The sequence below is a fragment of the Eimeria tenella genome, genomic scaffold, assembly GCF_000499545.2.
Source record: "Eimeria tenella Houghton genomic scaffold, Eth_scaff2, whole genome shotgun sequence".
Taxonomy (NCBI): domain Eukaryota; phylum Apicomplexa; class Conoidasida; order Eucoccidiorida; family Eimeriidae; genus Eimeria; species Eimeria tenella.
In genome coordinates this window covers 709,480-732,123 of record NW_013541843.1, presented here as the reverse complement: position 1 = coordinate 732,123, position 22,644 = coordinate 709,480, and the positions used below count along the sequence as shown (strand labels likewise).

Sequence of the window (22,644 nt, the reverse complement as noted above, 5' to 3'; positions counted from 1 at the left end):
ATGGGGCTTTTTGGCTGCTACATCGACAGCAAAGGGCTGCAGCAACTCACCAAATATAAATATGTTTCTGCTGGCAGCACTCCAGTCGACAGGCTGATGAATCCTTTCTGGAACGCTGTCGTCTCTTACACCCCTCTTGTCAGCTGCTGCTGCTGCTGCTGCTGTTGCTGCTGCTGCTGCTGTTTTCCCGCTGCTGCTGTGTTGCTGCTGTTGCTGCGGGCTCTTCTGCTGCTGCTGCCTGTCTTCCCCTCCGGCCTTCCTGCTGGCTCTTTGTGCTTTACCGCCCCAGCGCCTCCCCTCACCCGCTGCTGCTGCTGCTGCTGCTGCTGCTGCAGTGGGTGAGCCCGAACCTGCTGACTCTGCTGGGGTTTAGCTGCACGTTAATGTGCATGGCCCTCACCTGCATTTATATGCCGCGGCTCGAGGAAGCAGCTCCGACTTGGGTTTATTTTGCAAATCTTTTTCTTCTTTTTTCTTACCAAGTGAGTTCTCCCTGCTGCTGCTGCTGCTGCTTTCCGTGCTGCAGTTCTGTGGGCCGTTACGTGTGCTCCTGCGGGCGTATTTGCTGCTGCGGTTGCTGCTGCTCCTGGGGATGCTTGCGGTGTTGCTGCTGTTACTGCCGCTGCTGCTGCTGCTGCTGCTGCTGCTGCTGCTGCTGCTGCTAGGGTTGTTCCCGCAGCAGCACTTCAACTGGAGTTAGCTGCCGCCAAGGTATGCCTCGTTGCAGCTGCCTCTGCGTGTAAATGGACTGTTGCTGGTGTCCTGCTGCGGCCTCACCTGCTGCTGCTGCTGCTGCTGCTGCTCTTTGCTGCTGCAGACGTTAGATGCTATTGATGGGAAGCAGGCCCGACGAACAAACACCTCCACCCCACTGGGGCAGCTCTTTGACCATGGCTGCGACGCGTTCTCCACTGTAGGCCTCAAGGGTTTAGGGTTTAGGGTTTAGGGTTTAGGGTTTGGGGTTTAGGGTTTAGGTCACTTCAGGGGTTGATCGTTGGGGAGTGGATGGATGCAGCGACGACTTTTGTGAGTTGAGGGCCATTGCTGCTGCTGTTGCTGTCTGTGCAGCAGCAGCAGCTGCTGCTGCTGCTGCAGTGCAGCAGACAGCAACATGCATTGCAGCAACACCGGCAGCAGCAGCTGCTGCTGCAGTACGTGCCTGTTTGCTGCAGGTATTTGCCGCATTGAGCGTTTTGGGGACCATCAGAGTTGGGCAGTCTGTTGCTGCCTTTATGCTCATAGCCATTCTCCAGATGCAGCTTTTCATTTACACGGTGTGCACAGCTTGCTGCTGCTGCTGTTGCTGCTGCTGCTACTGCTGCTGCTGCTGCTGCTGGGTCTTAGAAGCCACTGGCAGGACGCTGGCAGCTGTGGACACTGCAGCGCGGGTTCTGCTGCCGCGGTTTGGGGTTTGCGGCTTCGTCTTAGGGGCAGGGGTCTGGGCCTGACATCTAGGGTTTAGGGTTTAGAGTTTAGGGTTTAGGGTCTGGGGTTTAAGGCCTGCGGTTTGTGCTGCAGTGGTGGGAGCTCCACTTCCACGAATATCGCTGTCACACGGGGATTACGGGCGTGACAGAAGGGCAGTTTGTGGTGAGCTCAGCAGCAGCAGTAGCAGCAGCAGCGGCAGCAGCAGCAGTAGCAGCAGCAGCGGCAGCAGCAACAGCAGGAGCGGCAGCAGCAGCAGCAGCAGCAGCAGCGGCAGCAGCAGCAGCGGCAGCAGCAGCGGCAGCAGCAGCAGCAGCAGCAGCAGCAGCAGCAGCTTGCTGGCAGTGTGCATTGTGTGGTTGCTGCTGTGCAGATGATGGGCATGAATATCATCAGCCTCGTTTTCGGCCCGCAGATTTTCACAACATCTCTCGCCGATGTGGCTCCTGTCTCGTTTGCGTGAGAACCATCCTAGGGTTTAGGGTTTAGGGTGTAGGATCTGGAGTTGTTGTTTAGGGTTTAGGGTTGAGGACGCGCCGAGAGGTGTTTGTCTGCCGCGGGCACCTCTCACGAAGTGCAGCCTCTGGCTCTTCATTTGTGCGTTTGCACCGAGGGTCTAGGGTTTAGGGTTTAGGGTTTAGGGTTTGGGGTTTGCGCTGCGTGGCTGTGCGCAGGCGTGCAGCGCCGCCGTGTTTGCTGACTTTGCCTCTGCAGGCCTTTTTGGCCTTTCCCTTTTATTTGCTGCTCGTCGGAATGCTCACTTCCGACGTTTTGAACGGCTGCAGGCTCGCCGACAGGCCCGCCAAAGCCATCTGTACGAGGGTTTAGGGTTTAGGGTTTAGGGTTTAGGGTTTTGGTTCCAGAGGCACTGATCCATGCATGCAGCATGCAGCTGCGAGCCTAGCGATGCTGCTTAAGCCGCCCTGGAACCCTTGTGAGCTGCAGCAGCAGAGTGCATGCAGAGTACATGCATACATGCATGTGTGCATGCATGCATGCATACATGCATGCATGCGTGTGCATGCGCATGCTTGTGGGTGGCGTTTGCGGTGTGCGCGCAGCTCAGCTTTTTGGCTGCCTTGTTCATGTCCTAATGCAAATTCCTCTATTTTGCTCCAGTGAGGCTCGACTAAAGCAACAGCAACAACAGCAGCAGCTGCTGCAGCAAAGATCACCAGAGAGTAGACCAGGCGGCTGCTGCTGGCTGCTGCTGCTGCTGCTGCCGCAGTAGCGCTGCTGCTGTGTTGCTGTAGCAGTGCTTGCTGGATGAGGGCGCTTCGAGCTGCAGCTGTGTTGCTGGCCATCTATTGCTGCTGCTGCTGCTGCTGCTGTTGCTGCTGCAGCGGTGATGGGGGAGCATCCGGTGCTGTGTTACTGGACAATGATTTGCAACACTTCCATTATCGCCCTTCGCCTGAACCTCTCAGCCACATGCAGGGTAAGTTCAGCGCACTTAGCAGCTAGCCAGCTAGCAAGCTAGCTAGCTAGCCAGCTGACCAGCTAGCTAGCTAGCCATCTACCTTTGCCAGCACCAGAAGCAAGGAGGCCAGCAGTAAGCAGGGTTAGGGAGCGCGCCTAGCCGAGCCCACAACTCGAACAGAATGGCCAGTGGTGCGACTGAGAGCAGCAGTAGCAGCAGCAGCAGCAACAGCAGCAGCGTGAAGAGCAGGAGCAGAAGCAGGAGTGGCATGCATGCGTTTGCGTGCAGATGGACTTCTCCCCTGTTCAGTGGCCTGTGCTTCCGTTTTGGTTTTGCTGCATTTGGCTGTACGCCGTGTCGCCGTCTGCTTCTGGAGTGGGGGCGCTGCTGCTGCCGCAGCTGCTGCAGCAGCAGCAGAAGCAGCAGATGAGCCCCTACAGCAGCACTGTGCTCGCAGCAGTGCTGCTGTGGAGCTTTTTTTACCTCGTGAGTTTGCTGCGGTCTACAGTTTCCCTCATTTGCCAACACTTCAATATTAGTTGTTTTGGCGTGGGGCAAGTGGCCCGAGCCAAGGAGCAGTAGGCCCGAGCTTTGCGCGAAACTCCAATATGCATGCATGCAAACGCATGCATGCATGCATGCATGCGCGCATGCAAACGCGTGCATGCATGCATGCAAGCATGCGCGCGGCCGCAGGAAGTTGCAACGGCCCCAGCCAGCTGCTGCAGAGGCCCACCTGGTGGCTTCTCAAAAGCGGCAGCCGGGGAAGAAGCAAACGGCAGGCATGCACGCATTTATTGAGAGCTGGAATAGATGCACTTCGTGCATGCATGCATGCACGCGTGTATGCATGCGTGCATGCATGCAAGCGCTGCTTTGTGCGCATGCACGTCATTTAGCTCTTGCGTTGCCCTGTGGCTGGCTGGCTTCGCAAGCCCCTTCGTCTTCTGCTGCTCAGCAGCAGCAAGACGAACTATTTGAAGGGGAGGATGTGGACTGACTCACCTGCTACTCGGTCCAGCACAAGTTCGGCAGCAGCAGCAGCAGCTGCAGCAGCTGCAGCTGCAGCAGCAGCAGTAGTTAGCTGTTGCATCAAGCTTCAGCAGCAACGGCTGCAGCGACGCCAGGCGCAGCTTCAGAAACAGCAGCACAGCTAGTTCGCCAGCAGCAATAACTGCAGCAGCAGCGGCACAACTAGTTTGCCCCAGCTGCTCGGAAATACACTATTTGCTGCTGCCACAGCAAGTTAAGCAAGAGTGGCTGTAAAGCAAAATTAGCTGCAGCAGAGGCTGTTCTTGTTCCGCGGCCCGTAAGGGCGCGTTTAGTATATATTTGGCAGCAGCAGCAGCTGCTGCTGCTGCTGCTCGCGAAAGCTTGAGGTCCCAGAGGGCTGCATGCTGGCTAGCTAGCCAGCTGGCTACCTAGCCAGCTGGCTAGTAGCTGCATGCTGGCTAGCTAGCCAGCTGGCTAGCTAGCCAGCTGGCTAGCTAGCCAGCTGGCTAGCTAGCTAGCTGGCTAGCTAGCTAGCTAGCTGGAGAGCCTTTCGACTTGACGCTAGCTAGCTGGCTAGGTGCTTGAAACACTGGCTAAAGAAAGCAGACAAGGGGTGGGTTTAAACTAAATGTCTGCATAAAGTCAGCCCAGGCGAAAAGTGCTGCGGGAACTTAGAGAAGAGCCCGCAGATTCCGCTGACTCTTTTTATGCTGCTGCAGCAAAGTGTGCAGCAGCAGCAGGCGAGGGGGCGCTCACTGCCTTTGCATTAGCTGCGCCTGGGGCTCGACCTGTCTGCTGTTGCTGCTGCAGCAAGAGGGGCCAGTATGGCTCTTTGGGATTATTCTTTAATTTGTTTTTGTCTTTTGTCTGTATGATTCTTCTGGCCAAAGAATATGCGGGGAGGCTCGGAACGCAAAGCGTAAAGATAAAAGCCACAACCCACAGGGGCGTGGTCGCTGGCCATGAGAACACCTGCGAAGGTGCAGCAAACCCAACACTCAGGAAGCCAATGCGGCGGCCGGACTTTCACAAAAAGAAGAAAACAAATAAAAATAAAACTCCAACTTGAGCACAAACACGAAATGCAGCGAAGATTCACGAAGAAAATGAGAGAAAAAGCATGCAAACGACAATAAGCCCGAACTTGTGGTAGTTTGTTTGTCCGAGCACGTCAGCAGCAAAAGCTGATTTGTGCAAAAAAGAAGATTCAAAGAGCTCCAAAAAATGCTAAAGCCTGAATAAAGTGGCACTTGCGTACTTGGTTCCTTGGGAGTTGCAGCGAAGTAAGCTCCAGGAACCGTCCTTAAGAAGGACTTCACTGCCGGCATTGACCAGTAAAAGACTCGATCGCACCACTGCAAGAAGAGCAAAACGCATGCAGCAGGCTTAAATATTCCACTGCAGGCTCCCCTAGCTTTTGCAGCTGCTGCAGTTCTGTCGAAATAAAGAAGCTGAGAGAGAACGGCGAGCGGCACGGTGTCTTATTCAGGTGTACGTACACTGCACTCACCGAGGGAGGCCTTTCTACTGTCTTGCGCTGCCCCAGAACTCCCTTTTTCATTTGCACTTGGTACTCTTTCAAAGGCCAGTCAGGGTCGCTGGTGTCTAGGGGTGGCCGGCCATCTGCCTTCTTATAGGTTGGCAAAAACTCTACAGGCGCTTCCCGCATTTGCTGATCAACACAAATATGTACGCGCAGATGAACGCAAAAGTGCAATTAACTCCACACGCATGCATATATGCACCCATGCATTCATGCATGCAAGCATGCATGCAGGCTAGCTCGCTAGCTAGCTAGCTTGCTAGCGAAACGCATGCTGGCTAGCCAGCGGTATCTCAATGCACAGGGGAGGGCAAAAGTGTTCTGAAATGTGGGGCAAGAGCTGCAAAGCGAAGCAGTAGATAAGAAAGCGGAAAAAACAAGTTAAAAGAAAAGCTGCAAGTAGGACAGCAAAAAAGTGATTTAGCGAAGCAGTAGGTGAGAAAGCGGAAAAAACAAGTTAGTAGAAAAGCTGCAAGTAGGACAACAAAAAAGTGATTTGCATGCAGTGAAGAAACTGCAAGAAGTGAGAAGGCAGCGATAGGCTGCAAGTGCTGGGGTGTACGTGAAGCTGCATGTCTTGGCCAAAGTCCTCCTTGCATTCGTCGTACTGCAGTAGGGCCTTAATGTTTAGCTTCTCCAGCAGCGGCACTGCAGCAGCAGCAGCAGCAGCAAATCAGATCAAACTCGGCAGAATGGCAAGCCCAGCAGCAGCAATACTGCAGCCTTTTGCAGAGCTTGCGTCGCAACAGGCTAGCTGCAGCATGTTTTCTCTGCATGCATGCAAAAGCACCAGTTTCCCAACTGTTTGTGCCCCTTGGCATTCGCTGCGGCTGCAGCAATTGTTGCACTGCAGCAAGGTAGCTGTGTCTATGTGCACGGGATTGCATTAGTGTAGCCTCATGTGCTGCTTAAGGGCAAGGTTAGGCTGCAATGAGTACTGCTGCCTGCTGCTGCCTGCTGCTGCCTGCTGCTGCTGCGGGGGGGAGCTCACTGTAAATCTCAGGGGTGGCCTGCAGTCTGAAGTTGAAGTCTCCAGCCCAAATGACGTGGTGGAACACCCGAGTGAAATCAGCTTCTGCACAATTTGAATAGACCTGAGCCAGTTTCTGGCGAATGTGCTTGCGGGCGCGTACACGGCCCTGCGCAGCAAAGAAAAGCTCGGGGCGTCCGCGTGCAGCGCATGCATTTGCATGCAACGCACGCGTTTGCGCCGGCGCATGCATCCAGTGCATGCATGCAGGTCCCAGGCATGCATTTATTTTCACACCGGGGCCAAGAGCGTAAAAGAAAAAATTACAAGGCAGCAAAGGAAGAGAGTTGCAAAGCAGAAAATGAAACACGAAAAGAAGCCATTTTGCCGTGCTTTCCAACGGCTGCGCCGTCGCAGGCAAAAGCCGCAGCAGCAAAGACAGAAGCAGCAGCAGCAAGCAGTGCTGCTGCTGCTGCAGTGGCCACAAATCAAACTGCAAGAGAACGATCCAAACTAAAGATGGTGATGAAAGCCTAATGATGATTAGTCACCAGAAACGGAAGAAGACATAAGCATGTCTAAGCGAAAATACAACAAACAGAAAGGTAAACAAGTAGATCAAGAGAACAAAATGATGACAAATCAACGGAAGAAAAAAAAAATCAAAGAGAACAACTAACCTTGACGCCCGAGGCTGGCATGTGGCAGCCCACGAAGCAGACAACTTGGTCATGAATCTTCAACACCAAAGTCAAAGCTCCTTTGCTCGCGTTTATTCTCGCTGAACAAAACCCAAAAGAAGCAGCAGCAGCAGCCGCATGCATGCAGCCCCAACAAAGTGCACACATAAGTGCATGCAGCTGTGCCAGCACAGAGACCTGAATGCTTGCCACAACAGCAACGCGCATGCCCGCAGCAGAAGCAAAACGCACGCAACGCTGCTGCTGCTGCTGCTGCTACTGCTGCTGCTGCTGCCGCTGCTGCTGCTGCTGCTGTTGCTGCTGCTTACTAAAGGAAAAAGCTTTGTAGGCCAAAGGGGTCACCGGCCCAACTGGAGAACGCGCGGACTGTCGGATCCAGCAGGCCATGGCTAAGCAGAAAAAAGAAAAATGTGCGAGATTTCAGATTTTAAAAATGAAGTTATTTCTTTCTAGTTCGTGAAAAAACGTATTCTTTTTATTGAAGAGAACGCGTGGATGCTGGGAGAGATGAAACAAAACAAAAATGTGACAGTGAGAGAAATGCCACCATGTGCAAGGAATCTTGAGAAGCAAGCTGACAGTACTGACAAGTAGAAAAGAAGTTAGCGACACAGGGCAAGAAAAACAAAAGCAAAAGGACAAAAAGAAAGGACAAGAGATGCGCAGCAAAGAGATACATGCATGACTGAGGCAAGCAGCAAAAAAGACAAGACAGAAAAGCAATAAAAGAGCAGACGCGAAAACACTTTTGAAATGCAAAGAGGTAAAATGCAGGAAAAGGCTTTACAGATAAGAATATGAGCAGAGAAAAAGGCAAAAGATAAATGCCCTCTTTGCAATTTCACAGTCGTACAAGTGGCCTTCATCTTTGTCCAGGCCCCTTTGCCTAATCCAGATATTTTGCCGTCTCCCATGCTAACTCGCAAGTAATGTTCCCCATTTGCAACTTCGAGATAAAGTCCAATAGCGCTAAATATGTTATCATCTGCAGCAGCCACTCAAACACTCCCAGCAGTCCGTCCCTGATCCCTCCTCGAATTTGTGTGCTGCTTTACCAGCAGCAGCCAGCAGCGGCCAGCAGCAGCCAGAAGCATCCAGCAGCAGCAAGCAGCACCCAGCAGCAACCAGAAGCAGCCGGCAGCAGCAGCAGCCAGAAGCAGCCAGCAGCAGCTGCTCTTGAACGGCTGGCTGCCAGCTGTCTGGTCAGCGCTGCGCAAGCCGCAACTGAAGCATGCCTCGCGGCACTTGCATGCGTTGCATGCATGCAGCGCATGCAAGCGAGTTCCGTGGAAGTGGCCATTTACTGGTGACTTCTTGAAGCGTAACGACGTAAACGTCGTAGCCCGGAAGCAGCCAGTCCTTCAGCGGCTGCTGGTTGGGGGCCGGCTTGCTGAGGGAAAGAGTGGAGCGGCGCTGGATGAGGGGTGGAGCCTCGCTGAGGGTGGAGTCGTCGCTGTCGGAGTCCATGTGGCTCTCCACCTCCGTGTCCTGACCAATGGTCAGGGTGGAGGTGGAGGACTGCGAGGCCCGCAGCCGGACCGCCTGGCTGCCGGCTTCGCTCCACTCCACCGAAGTGGTGGGGCCTTTGCGCTGCGGGCTTCCGCCTGGTGTTGCGCAGTGCAGCGGGAAAAGGCAGCAAAACATGCAAGTTCAAATCCAGAAGCAGATGCAAAGCCACTGGGGTAAAGGACAGAATGCAAAGCTACTGCGGTAAAGTTGCAGCTGCAGCGAGAGGCGGATGGAGCCAGAGAAACAGGAAGAGAAGGCCAAAGAGGAAAAACAAAAACAGTGGAAACAGGGAGAGATGGGAAGACCGAACGCTATTATACCAGAGCCAATCACAAAAGCCCAAGCACAAGCACAGAGGTTGTAGCAGCATAAATGGCTAGCAAAAGGAATGGACAGCGAAATGAACAAAGATTAACAGCATCACAGACAAACAAATGCAAAAAGGTGAAGAACCACAATAAGACTGAAGTCTGTAGGTCAGAGCGCAGATACAGGAGGAAGACAAGACAGTGTAGACAGCAGGCGAACGCTGTCAAAGGCAAACAGAGAAAAAATCGAACGGAAAAGGACAACGATAACCAAAAAAGCCTTCAAATGCAGAAAAAGGTAACAACAGCCACTTAGAAAGAGAATAGGAAGATAATCATTCAAAGACAGCAGCGAAAAAAAAGGCTGCCTGAGCGATGTACTAACTTCTGCCCTGAAGCTGAGCCTCCAAGGAGCTGATGTACTCTGTTGCAAATTCCTGGTACTCCGTATTCCTTGAGCGCCGCACAAAAAGGACAAAAACGCCAACAAATGAAGCAGCATACGCAGCAGCCAATGAAAAAATATGCAGCAAAGCCTGTGCAAACAAACGACGGAAGAAACGAACGAGAAGGCAAGGAAAAGAGGAATACAAATGCAGAAGAACAAAGCCACAATTACAGGCACGGGCTGCGCACACAGCTTCTCCATATTTATCTCATAAATATCCGCGGCCCCGAAACCCCACTGGATGCAGTGGATTTCAAAAGCCCCCTGAGCCTGTGGCTGGCAAAAGACTCCATGCAGTGGTTTCTATGGGGGTAAAAGAAGCGAAAGTTCACAAAAAGCCTCGACCACCTCGATTTGAACTCTCATAGAAAAGTTCTATTCTTAGAGCCTATTTCAAGTTTCAAAAGTTCCCGCTTTCGCAGATTTGCCGGTGTAGCTGCGTCTGGTTCTACACCTGCAGGGCTCTGTGACTCATTATTCCTCCTGCTGCTTCGGGCTCCGCCTTTGGCCCTGCTTGTCTCGCTGTCTGGCCTTCCTTGCTGCTGTTTTCTGGACTTCTTTTGTCTGTTTTTCTTTTGGACTCCATATCAAATCTCTGTTGTTTCCTCCCCTCAGTGTTCAGCTTTCTGCCTCTCTGTGGCTAATCGAAATACAGCATCTGCTGCTTCTCTAGGTGTATGGGGCTGTGCAAGTTTGTTTCCCACAAAGCCCACGAATAGACACAGCACTTCGCACTTTTGCGGGGATTTGCATGCACAAGAAAATATCAAAAATTGCATATTTTCACTCACAATCAGGCGCCGAGGTACACCTATATGGGCACATTTTGCCATAAACAAATTTGCAATGAACCCACGTTCATGTTCATACCCTTGCTGCAAGAACTGGAAACATGAACCATCACGTGTCAAGGCTTGTTTCCTAGTATCTCACCAGGTGCCCACAAAGACCTTGATGGGTCTAATGTCGAAGTCCTCCACTATTTCCGTTCCTGAGGAATGCGACCACTCCAACGTGTTGTTTTCCACATGTCCCAAATGCGCCAAAGTTTTGCTGCCTCTGCGGGTAGCCGTGCGAGCGGCGCGGGCTCCCGAGATGGGCGGGCTGAGCGGGCAGCGCATGGAGCTGCTGCTGCTGCTGCTGCTGCCGCCGCCTATGTAGTAAGAGCCGGGCAGCTCCACAGTGCAGCAGTTGTCGAAAAGAGAAAATGGAGAGCCACAAACTATTAATCCGCAACCCTCTGCAGATAAACAGTCAACACCCACCCCCACGCACGGGGTCACCACGCGGCATTCCCACCGCAGCGCTCTGTCTTCTTCATCTTCGGTTTCGGACTGCGGCGGCTGCTGCAGCTCGGGCACCCGCCGCTGCTTCCGCAGCCTGCGGGGTTCCTGCTGCTGCTGCTGCTCTGCTGGCTTCTGGCCCGCGCTAGCTGCTTCCTGCTGCTGCCAGTGCGAGTTCGGCGTCGAGAGGCCTCTGGGCGCCAGAATGTCTTCAACAACTTTGAAAAGAGGCAGCACAAGCACCGGCGCTGCGTCATCAACACCGGAAATCCTGCTGTTCTCCTGCTGCCGCTGCCCCTGCTGCTGCTGCGGCTCCTCCTGCAGCTTCGGCTGCGGATCCGGCTGCTGCAGCAGAGGCAGGTCATCAAATGTCAGGCAGGAGCATACATCTAACACACCCTCACTCGGACACCGCTGCGGCTGTTGCTGCTGCTGCTGCTGCTGCTGCTGCAGCGGAAGCTGCGCGGGCAGATGCAGCGGCAGCTGCAAAGGAAGCTCCGGCAGCAGCAAACAGGAGCAGCGATCGTCTTCTTCGCTGCTCTGCAGATGAGGCGTTTCTATTGCTGCTTCAGCTGCCTGCACTGCAGCAACCTGCAGCTTTGGGGGCCCCCTGACCCTCTCTACCTCCTCGCAGGGGAAGTCGCCCCCCGTGCTGCTGGCGCTGCTGCTGGTGCCGGTGCTGCTGCTGCAGCAGCAGCAGCTGCTGCTGCTGCTGTAGGTCAGTGCGGAAACAATCGAAGGCACACGCGAGGCTGGCAGGGCCCCTTCAAGTTGCATGGGGGCCTCCATAAGAGACACTGCGCGGCTGCTGCCTGGCGCTGTCTCCCTTTCTTTTAAAGTGTTTGTGGACGTCATAAGATGAGCAAGGACCGGCCTGTCCTTACCTGCTGCTGCTGCTGCTGCTGCTGCTACTGCTGCTGCTGCCGCAGATGCTGCCGCTGCTACATGCAGTCCGCCTCCCTGGCCCCTCACGGCACTCCTGGAGGCATGAAGTTCGAGTTACTTCTCTAGGCTGGGAAGATAGGGCTATATGGAAAGTGGCAAGCTGGAGCTAATCTGAGTCCAGCGGCTGTTAGCTCGGCTGCTGCTGCTGCTGCTGCTGCTCACTGCGGCTCTGGAGGAGCTCGCCCTCTACATGACCAGAAAGTGACGGGGGTAGAGAAGAAACAAATAGACAACAACATGTTTGGACTACCATGAGAAAACCGCGGGGCCCTCAGGAGACCGCCGACTGCTGCTGCTGCTGCAGGGGGAGAGCTGCTGGTGACACAATGCAGCAAGGCGCAGCAAAAGAGCTGCCTTTCTATTAAGACGCAGCCGAGGCGGCTGCTGCAGGGCGCAGGCGAAGCAGGCAGTGCGGATCGAGCCGCAGCTGGATGAGGAGCCCGGAGTCAAAGAAAGAAGAAGAGAGCGTTTTTACTTCAATACACCTCTCAAATTGTGGTCTTCATTCCTGGGAAAACACTGAAAAGGTGACAAATGCATTATCCGTTAGAGGAAACGCCACCTGCAAGGGCAGCCGGCGCCGTCGGCTGTCTGTGGCAGTTCTTGACCACTGCCGCATCAGCCTCGTCCGCGCCGTTTTCTATTCATGCAACCAATTTCTTTAGAATTAAGTCAATAAAACCTTTTTATTCTCCTCAAGTCCCCCCTTAACCTAAATCCGTGCAGGCTGCAGCGGCTAGCTCCCGCTCTCTGTCGATGCAACCGGACGCCACATGCCTGGCCGCTCCTGCAACGCATTACTCTACTATTTGTTTCCGCCACTTCAGCCCTTCTTTTACGCACAATATTATCGTTACTTATTAGTCGGGGGCTAAACGGTGCAGCCAGAACCCGGGAATTAGCCCCAGCTGTCTGCTCTCTGTACCAACTCGGCCTGCACGTGGGCTCGAAGTGTTGGCCCTACGCCCTAAGCGCTACAATAGATAATGCCAGAGCTGTATACCTTCAGCTGCGGCTGCTACGAAGAGCCATGAGGGCACTGCGGCAGCTGGCAAACAGCGCAGACAAAGAAGCCGCTGCGCAGCGGAGCTGCAGCAAGAGAGCCTCTGCGTAAAGTCTCCAGTTCTTCTTCTGTACACTGCCAACTGCTGCTGCAGGATGAAAATAGGCCGTCTAATATCATGCAGAGCCTCAGCTCTGGAGGGAACCGAAGGGAGTCTAGTGGGACTTAATAGATAGACAGTTGCTCAGCAACAGCAGTGCGAGCTACTTTTGCCTTAAAAACTGGGGAGAGCCTATGCCCCTCCAACAGCTGCTGCTGCGTTTGCTGCTGCATTTGCTGCTGCATTTGCTGCCCTGCTTAGATGGCCATAATTGGCTCCAGCTGCGGCCGCTTGTTCGCTCAGCTGTCCCGTTTCGCGGTGCGCAGCAGCAGCAGCAGCAGCGGCAAAAGCAGCAACAACAGTGGGCAAAAACAACACCAGGAAATTACATGAGGACACAAGAATGTAACGAGGTATACTGCTGCTGCAGCTACCAATCTTCGAGCTTCCTGCGTTTGGGTTTTCGTCTTTTCTCCTGCCTGGCTTCCGACAGAGTGCTCCACTCTTGCTGCTGAGGCGGCAGCATTCCCTGCTGCTGCGGCAGCATTCCCTGCTGCTGCGGGAGCATCCCCTGCTGCTGCGGTTGTTGCTGCACGTACAGTTGCTGCTGATGATGCATGTGCGGCTTCTGCTGCAGCTGTCTCTGCACGTTGCTGCTCACATAACTGTCAGCTCTGCCTCTCCTGCTTGACACGGAAGATGCTGCCCCGATGGCGCTGCTGCTGCTGCTGTGTTGCTGCTGGAGCTGCTGCTGGCGAATGCTTTGCGCTGAGAAAGAGCGCAGCAAGCTGCTGCCTGCTACTGGCTGCTGCTGCTGCTGCTGCTGTATGGGCACCTTTCGGAACGCGTGCTCCCCCAGTGCAGCAGTCCGGGCAGCAGAAAGGAGAAACGCGGCTACGTTGGCTGCTGCAGCCTTCGCACTCTTGTCGGAGCTGCTGCTGCTGCTGCTGTTGCTACCTGAAAGGGAATGGAAGAAAGATAACTCTTCAGTTCCCGCCTCCGCCTTCACCTCCGGCGCGTCGTGTTCAAGAAGGTCCACCAGAGTGAACCGATGGTACCTGTGCGCCTCGGGAATAGGCAGCGGAGGCAGGGGCTGGTGAAGACAGAAGAATTTAGTTTGATGGGGCAAAGTGTTCGACAGCAAGCCGGGGCCGTACACGGCGCGGGGCCGCAGCGTCGCCAGGCGGAGGCGAGAGGTGAAGTGAGCCTCTTGCTGCTTCACGAAGGCAACTCTGAGTCCACACACGCCAAACACGACTGCCGAGGGACATGCTGCGCAGAAACTTCGGAAAAGATGAAATATTCCGCGAGATCCCACAATGCTGTGCAGAAAATGCAGAAAAAGAAGAAATGCTTCACACAGGAGGCGAAAGCACAAAGTTTCTCGGAGAAAACGTGACATTTCACAATATCACACAATTCTGCGCATACGTTTCGAAAAAAGGAGAAATATTTCACACAGGAAGCAAAACCACAAGGTTTCCTTACCGCTCCGGGTGGAGGCCTATCAAGTCATCAGACGCATTAGGCTGGCGCCATGGGTCCGGCATGGGAGGCACAGACTTGCAGTAATAAGTATTCCCAACTTGCGCTGCTTCCCCTGAATCTGAAACCCCCCCTTGTTGCTGACTCTCTGGGGGGCCCCTCTGGGGGCCCCCCATCATTTCCGTCAACGGGCAGGCCACTAACGGCGGGCTGCGAGCCCTCGGGACGCCTCACTATACGGGGCTGCCACCTTAACCGTTCCTCACAGCCGAGCCTTTGGCCGTTAGGACTTATATGTGCACTTTCGTTTGGCTGAAGTGGGAAAGCCACACCGGCTCAGTGAAGCGGCCGTGGCGCCTCCGGTACAACCCAAAATAAACTGCATTTGCAGCTCTCACTATTTAGAATCTAAAGAAAACGTACAACACAAAGGACAAAATGTGTAGGAGGCGTTTGGTAGTTGAGGAGAAATTGCACTGCGGCGGATGCGGGCGGCAGTAGTGTCGAGCACTACGCTGGCCATCAAGCTGGTGCACGCTAGTTTAGTTCAGCACTATAAATATGATGGTTTTAATTTCATTTTGACAGTTTGTCGGGTCCCGCCAGTACCTAAGGTAGTAAAGCCCAGGGTTTGGGGCTGGCTGAGATCATGCTGAGAGCGCGGCGGCCAGCTGGTGGAGGAAATCAACCCCGTTCGCTTCAAATGCTTGTATCTTCATGCCTTCTTTGAGCTCCAAGGCCAAGAGGAGAAGTCTAGTTTACTCCTGAATTTAGCGTGGGGTCCGAAATAAGCTTGCATTGTGGGGCCCTCAAAAAGGCATTCGTTTGGTGAGATGGTGATAACTAGAACAATGCAGCACTTTTCTGCGCTTACCATCCCCGGATAACAATGGTGCGCCATTAACCAAAGAAATTATATTTGGGGCGTTCAGTGAATTGCGTTTTCTTAAGCTATACCACAGTTAGGTACCACATTGAAGAGGAATCCAAAGAGAGTTGGATGGGAATTGCACACTCTGAGAGTGACTGCAGGGGCGTGTTGGTGGAACACTACTGCGCGGCGTTAAGTCCAAATGAGCCGAAGAAGCCTCGCAGCCTTCACCAGTTATTGGTGAAATTGAAGTAACTAGGCTACGGCATAGCCTGCGAGGCGCGACCCCAGCCGTGTCGCTGTGCACGGCTACCCGACTCTGTGAAAGACGCATGGTTAATTGCCATATGAATGATTGGGCGAAGCTAGTGGCACTAGGTCCAGCACGGTGAAACTTGAAGAAGATTGCAGCATCGTGGCAGTGTAGGCATCTAATCTCGCAAAGCTTTTGACTTTCGCCAGCCCGTGGGTGGCTCACGATGGCTGTCACAGCCTGAACGTAGCTACTTGATTATAAGTATCCCATAATCAGCTTGATATTTTGAACTTTTGCTTGAACGCTATTGTTGCTCTGACGCAGCGTCGCCGTCCAGCCAACATGTGGATCTCACGCCGTGTTCTCCCGCCCCCTCGGAAGACAGCTGGGGCTCGGGAAAGAGAAATTTTTTTTACTCTTTTTCACGCAAAATCTGCTCTTTCTAGCAGTTGTCACATTCAACTGGAAGTAGTCCCAGAAGAGCAGCTACGGGCATTGCAATTGAAGTCTAGTCCCGACGGTGGATCGGTGTCAGGAGGCAGTCAAAAAAGTGACCCCGGAAAGTAAAATCTATCTGTGACGACCACGGAAAAGGAGCACGCACGACCATCGCTTTTTGCTGGGTATGCACATAGGTGTGGCTCCCGGAACTGCCGAAATTCGCTCTGAGGACTTCGTATTGCTGGTTCCTTTTGCTAGTTTCTTAAGAACTCTGCCTGGCACAATAAACTTTCGTTTTTGGTCGAAGCCCTGGCTGCGGCGCGATGGGTCTGGTGGATTGTGGCATTCAACATGAACCAACTTTAAGGACACTTCAGTTTATGCTTCCCTTATTTTGCCCTTACACTACCTAAGAAGCTCGGGAAAAGTAAAAAAAACGAATAATAGTAGCCAAAGCCTAGTTATACGGAGGATGATTGAAAGGAGAGGGGATCAAATCATCCGGTTGCGCTGCACTAACGCCTACTTGAAGCATTGCCGTGTTTTGCGCACTCTTGCAGAAGCGCAAAGAGAAAAACGAGCCAGCTGATCCCCTAGCTCAGCAGGTTGTTTGTCTTATTAAAACGGAAGGAGCCATACATGCAAATCGCCCGCGCTTAAGGGCCCAACCTCCAACAATATAGAGATAAAAGAATGCGAACAAAGAGGTACGATTGCGGAGAAAAATAAAAAACTTGATGCCTTTCACACAACAGGTGGCAACACACCAGCGTGTGGTGCTCACGGCGTATTTTGCAGCCGTATACGTGCACCTTTATGTTAAGGAAACTTTTGTGACTTTATAAAATGTACTAACGAGCGCAGCTTCGACTACACGGGGGAGAAAGCACTGCAAACCAAGGATGTGGAAACAAATTCCAAATGCTGAAAGCAGACCGGTCACTGCCTTACTAGCATAGCCACTGGAGACCGAGCCGCAGCGACAATGAAGGAGGCTCTTTAACAGTCTAGACAAACCAAACACCTCCTCATAGCAACTGCTCCCCGTCGTTCATTTCTTCGCCCAACCCCTTGCTCCTGCGTTGCTCTTTCGAACAGAAGCACACTTACTGTGTTTGGAAAGGGCAAGTAAGCAGCTCACCAGTAGTATCATCATTGATTCCGTCACAAAAACAGCAAACAAACAACCAACAAAAAGGCCAAGCGCTTGGAGTTTCAAACAAGCTTAAAACAACGAACACCATGGTAGGCCTTTGCCACTTGCCGCTGGGGCCCTTTACAGAGGGCACGAAGTGGCAAACAGCCAGCGAGAAGACCCACAAAAAGGCGAAGTAGTAATGCAGCGAATAGTGGCTGGAATGGCGTAAGCAGAACAGTGCAGTAGGCTGGCTTCGGGGCTGCCGGAACACCTGGCACCTCACAAATTGACGTCCTTTGGGGGGGCGAAGTGATGGTGAACACGAGCTGCTTCTTATTCCCCACAGTGTGAGACTGGCCAAACCGCCACAAGCAATGCTACCTCTGCATTGGAAGAAGGGCTGGATGGCTCCAGACAAAGAACTACATCAAGATGCAGCTTCAGCTGTTCCTTCTGTTTCCCGCAGACAAGGCGTGAATTACGATGCGTCATCTTGTTCTCCACATGATCTACAGCGCCTGGTTTTCCCTAGATTGAGAAAGTGCTAGAGCCTGGAGTTGAGATGCTAGCTGTAGAAGGGCTGCTGCTTCAGACAGGACATCTGGCGAGGCTGGATACACCGCAGGAAGAGCAATAGCAGGGGGCTGCTGAGTGAGGCTTTTGCGACTGCTGTGCTCAATTTGTTGTATAGCAGGCACACTGCCGGTGTAGCCTTTCCTAGGTGGGCTCCCTGCGAAGCTGCCACTGTTGGGCTGCTGCGCCAGAGGCTTCTTCGGAGGGCTAGGCCCCGCTATGCAATTCCTCGCGGCACTCAGCTGCTTAGGGGAACACTTGCTTGGGGAGCTACTCCTCAAAGTTGGCAGTTTCCCAATCCTTGCCGTCTCTCTCTCGTCGAGGAAGTCTCGACGGCCGGACTGGAGAGCTCGGTGGCGGTAAAACAGAAGTTCTATTTCACCATGGGCGTGAGTGCACTTGTCATCTTTCAAACAATTCCCAGAAAGCCACGACCGACACATGTTCGTCTTGTAGTGATTTGCCGTGCGCCGCAGCTCGTGACGGCTGTGCGCGAACGAGCAGTTTCCCCCCGCCAGAACTGAAGCGCAAGCCCCAGCAGCAGCCACAGCAGAAGCGCATGCACAAACGTGCAATAACGAGTTTTATAACAAGCCTTCCAATCCCCACATCTTAGGGCCAAAGGCACAAGAAGATGGCAGGAGTTGCAAGGCCGCTTAGATATTGCTGCACTTGAAAACTTTGTCAATCGGTCTTCAGCAAAATGCCCCCCGGGATGTGGCTTACCTCTCGGGCAGAGCCCGCCCGCCTTCACAGCCGGGCACATCATGGTCTTTGAAAGGTGAGGAGCTGGCCGGAGTTCTGTCTCTGAGTGGGCGAAAGGGCAGTCAAGTCCGTTGCGGCAGTAGCCCGATGCCAGGTGTCTGCACAGCTGCGTTTTGTGGAAAACGCGGCGTCTGTCGGCCACAATTGTGTGCTCCAGGGGGAGGCAGCTGAGGAGTGGATGGGAAAGGGACAGCAACTGGTTTTTCAGATCAGTTGTAGAGTCAAAAGGCTGGTCAGTGGCCCCACTGGGGGTGCTGCTAGACCGTCGTTCATCTCCAGGAGAAGGCCGGCTGCCCGGGAAAGACGACACTGTTGAGTGAGAAGAGAGGGAGACTGTGTCCTCGCAGCTACGATCCATACCAGCGGTCAACAAGCCGACATTTGTACTGTCGCTGCAGTCAGACACACCTGAGGGAGAAGTAAGACCCCTCTGAGCCGAAGAAGCGCTGTAACTCATTCTTGTCGTGACTTCGGGAGCGCCACCTAAGCTTGTGGGACTAGCAGGTAACTCTCCCCAGAGGAGTGCAGGAGGAGCTTCATGCGCGGCATACACTAAAAAGATACAGAGCAAAGTTGATAAAGCTCGAACTATTTTAAAAAGTTTAAGACGTGCTCTCCGCACGCCACGGCTCGCTGGGACGCCTGCGAGTGCCCCCTTCTGGAGAGCAGGAACAAGCGAGGGCTCGTAACACTTATTTTCGACGTCAATGCGAATATCTTATGACCTGGCAGTCACAAAAAAGAATCAGTACTGTAAAGCGGAGATAAGGATCGCAACAACACAGCAAGACACTGCGCGGGAGTTCACGTTCCACAGGAGCACTGGTGGCCCAAGACTGTGGAAGCCAGCTTCACAGAGTAAGGAACTGTTTGCCGTCGATTAAATGACTCTTTATTATTTTTAATACCGGAAAGAGCCTGGGGCTGTGCTGTGGGGAGCAGTTCCGTCGGCGTAGACAGGGACGGAACAACCAGTAAGCCACGACAGGGCTGTATCTAGACAAGCGCCACGGGCTAGCTAAGGACAATTTATCATTAAAACTGACTATACAGAAATATATGAATAGTTTTTTAAGGGTCGAATGAAGAAGAAGGTCCCTTTCTTGGTGGTTTCCGAACTGTGTGGTCGTCCCAGCAGGCCATCCCCGGTCACAGGGTGGCAAACAATGCAGCATTGAAAAGACAGGATAAATTGGGACCAAACCGCATTTTTCTTGCATCCTATTACAAAAGAGTAGCAACTATTTCTTTTTGCCGCTGCGAACCCGGCAGAGAGGCATTATTGTCCTCGTGGTGGCAAGTGGCGGGTGGCTGAACTGACTATATTGACGGTTAAGGCTTGCTCGGCAAAGTATGTAATCCTCGCTGCTGACACTTCCGGAGCGGCTGTTTAGTAAAAGCTTGCAACGCAGTTACAGTGATGCACTTGTTGAAAATGGCTGGACTGGGAGCCCACCGTTGTGACAACAAGCCGAACTATTCTGGCCCACACTGCCCAAAGTAAATGTTTCCCTGAGATGCTCCAAGCACAGTTCAACGTGAGAAAGTACTGGAACTTAGGTAAAGGAATTCGTGCTTGTTTACTTCTCCTACGTACTTAGGCTATGTGCTTGGTGGTCTGTGTGAGTGGGGATTCACTCTGTTTGTCTTTAAAGATGTCGCGCTTTGAAGGAACTAATACACTGTTTATTCTGCACTTTGGCTTTTCTGCGCATATCACTATAGCAGGAAATCTACATATTAGTATAGCAGAAAACCTACGATGGTCCTTCTGGGTGCCTTAGATGAACGTAAGTACTGCTCCGCCACACAAAGCACCGGAGAGGCAAGATGTAGTTGTTGAGAGGGACTACCGTTTTTAATGATGATTTTGACCATTTGTTCTGTCTCAAATTCCAAGCTAGCATGCATTTTGCAGCGCCATCTTCTTCTACTTCGGCATAGGCACCTTCGTGAACAGATAGACAGGAAAAAGGAATGAGATTTGCTATAAGAGAAGGAGGAAAAACTATAGGAGCAGGAATTATTATTGATTTAATTAATTAATAATAATTCCTGCTTCTATAGTTTTTCCTTTCGAATTTGGGTATTTACATTATATTGTAAACTACCTCTCCAGAATGTGAAGAATAGTAGTATAGCACCTACTAGCACATGTGAGAAGTGTAATCCTGTAATCCATAGTAGATAGGTACCTATTTAGAAAAAAAAAATATTATAAAAACAGTAAATTTATTAAATTTATACAACCTACATCATAAGTTAAGGTTTTAAAAAAGTATTAAAAATAAAAAGAAATTTGTATTACAATTGAATACGAAAACTGTTCAACAAAGAAAATCTCTTTTGACCTTCTAAACAATAGACAAGCACTACTACGTAAACGTGCAAGAGTTCTGAGAGTATCTTGTCTCTCCACGTTCAGCTGCAAGGCCTGGATCTGTGGCTGGAATTGACCGTGTAGCGAGTTGACACTTTGTGCAGGTTGCAAGATCAGCCGCGCCCAGTGGCATCCAGTTTCACTTACTGCTGCCTAGAGCTCCTGATAGTTTCACTTTCAGCAACCTGTTTCCATCTTTCCTTTAAAATGTTCGGGAATCCGCGCCGAGTGCTTCGGCACTACCGTAACCTCTTCCGAGGCTACCATAGGTGGCACCTTGGATTTGTAGAGTGCCGAAGTACAAATCCAACCTGTGCTGGTAAGTGGGCTTCACATGCCGACTGAATTGAACTATATGCACCAAGATTAGAAATCACACGTACTGCGAGTATAATGACGGGGCTCTGAAGCTCGCTGGACCAAGCAAGCTCAGCAACGGAACCCAGAATTTGTGGCTCACAGCAACGCATTCATCTTCAGGGAGTACGTGCTCCTTGTGAATGACAGGGTCGCTGCACGTCGCGGGGTCTATCCAGCTTTGTTTTCGTTCACTTTCGAGCTTTTCGCTGTCTAAATTACGCTTTTTTTGTTCTTTTAGAGCTGTTCCTACCTCTGTGGTGGACAGCTGATACTAGGTGAGGACGTACGCCCATTGCTGAACTTCTTGCTCTACAAGTTATGGTCGAATTCGTCTCTCATGCTAGTCACCCGTAGACGCTACATCACTTTGGGACCCACTGAGTGGGATATCTGCTTCCGGAGTTGTCGACTCACATCACCCAAAGTTTCCCTCACCTGATGTGTCTAGAAAACAACTACCGAATGAAGTATTTCTTTTAATTCTGGCAGAGTGAGCAAAAGCAGAGACTAATGAACTACGCAGGCCACGAAGAGAATGCAGCGATCGTTTTGGCTTCGGTTTTCACCGGCGCAGGTGTTAACCAAGCGAACTTCGCTCAACACTCGGCCACTAAATCAGGAGAAAACACCAACTACGCTCTTATAAGTGAGCTAGAGTCCACGACGAAAACCTTGTACGCTATACTTGCCAAAGTTCACAGCAAGCAAAGAGAAGGTCCTTTCGGATCCTCCGCGATCCTCCGCTACTACTCAGGAGGGAATTCACTTAAGCTTTTCAAGGGCAAAGAGTAGTTCGCCACGATCCAACTGGCTACTACGCGTCTCCCCCATATAGCAAACTACAGCCATGGTTATCTACCACTACTCACCAAAAGCGCCTTAGCTACGATAAAGGCGTCCAAACGATTTCATTCTAAACTCATTTCCTAACGCGACATATCTTTCCTCCCTCAATAATCCACCGTTCTCACATGGCCGCGCTACACACTGGAGCTTCATTAGATCCTGCCAACCGTCAACACTGGGCCTAACTGCAGAACACACAACGCTTTATCTCTCGTTGGCTAAATTTTCTTCCACTTTGTCAGCAACTGCATCTGCCGATATTATCTGGTTCACATGACTCTGAATCCCATTGTTGGCTTACGTTCTAGAGCTGCTCAGCACACAATGGGTGCAGCATCCTCCACATTCACCTTGGAAGTGTATCATTGTGCAGATGCGTAGCACCAAGTGCGCGTTTGAGATTAGCAACAAAAAAGGTGATATACGCGATATAAACCAGCAGTGACAGTAACAGGAGGGGCACCTATTTCCCATGCTACAGCGGATGCTATGCAATACGTAGCAGCTGCTGAAACAAGAACAGCAACAAAACCATTAGCAATCTAGTTCGAGTGTCCTAAAAGGAATCAATGGCGATAGCATCCCCAACAACAGAAATCACAGCGCATCCAGCTGCAACAGCAAAAGAAGATGCGGAAACAGCCGCAGCAGCACTAGGTGCTGCAATACCAGTGGCAAACACAACTGCACACGGGACAGCAAACGCAGACGCAGCATCGACTGCAGCGCCAGAAGCACAAGCGACAGCAGGGAAGGCAACCGGAGCACCCGCTGCTGTCGCTGCTGGAGCGCCAATAAGAGCTGCAGCAGCAGGCCATAGCTAGCTCTCCATCTTGGGCTATCTCCCTATTCCCGTAAGGGGAAACCGGCCGCAAGGCCAA

The 22,644-nt window shown here is 52.3% G+C and overlaps 4 protein-coding genes across 4 annotated transcripts; 1 reads left to right on the top strand and 3 right to left on the bottom strand.

Moving 5' to 3' along the window:
* On the top strand, positions 1–3,427 carry ETH_00029435 (aminoalcoholphosphotransferase, putative; the record flags this gene model as incomplete). Its single annotated transcript, XM_013374317.1, has 8 exons — positions 1–138; positions 818–926; positions 985–1,274; positions 1,519–1,590; positions 1,799–1,884; positions 2,100–2,239; positions 2,769–2,863; positions 3,134–3,427. 8 exons carry the CDS (start codon positions 1–3, stop codon positions 3,425–3,427), a joined length of 1,224 nt encoding a protein of 407 aa, XP_013229771.1.
* A 1,249-nt stretch (positions 3,428–4,676) lies between these two features.
* On the bottom strand, positions 4,677–11,455 carry ETH_00029430 (endonuclease/exonuclease/phosphatase domain-containing protein, putative; the record flags this gene model as incomplete). Its single annotated transcript, XM_013374316.1, has 11 exons — positions 4,677–4,810; positions 5,097–5,193; positions 5,349–5,510; positions 5,944–6,029; positions 6,373–6,520; positions 7,032–7,132; positions 7,361–7,441; positions 7,906–8,037; positions 8,357–8,656; positions 9,255–9,322; positions 10,251–11,455. 11 exons carry the CDS (start codon positions 11,453–11,455, stop codon positions 4,677–4,679), a joined length of 2,514 nt encoding a protein of 837 aa, XP_013229770.1.
* A 1,623-nt stretch (positions 11,456–13,078) lies between these two features.
* On the bottom strand, positions 13,079–14,312 carry ETH_00029425 (uncharacterized protein; the record flags this gene model as incomplete). Its single annotated transcript, XM_013374315.1, has 2 exons — positions 13,079–13,880; positions 14,137–14,312. 2 exons carry the CDS (start codon positions 14,310–14,312, stop codon positions 13,079–13,081), a joined length of 978 nt encoding a protein of 325 aa, XP_013229769.1.
* A 3,036-nt stretch (positions 14,313–17,348) lies between these two features.
* Positions 17,349–18,634, bottom strand: ETH_00029420 (zinc finger (CCCH type) protein, putative; the record flags this gene model as incomplete). The annotated part of the gene is made up of 2 exons (XM_013374314.1): positions 17,349–17,932; positions 18,139–18,634. The coding sequence occupies 2 exons, from the start codon at positions 18,632–18,634 to the stop codon at positions 17,349–17,351; spliced, it is 1,080 nt and encodes a 359-aa protein (XP_013229768.1).
* Positions 18,635–22,644: the final 4,010 nt, after the last annotated feature.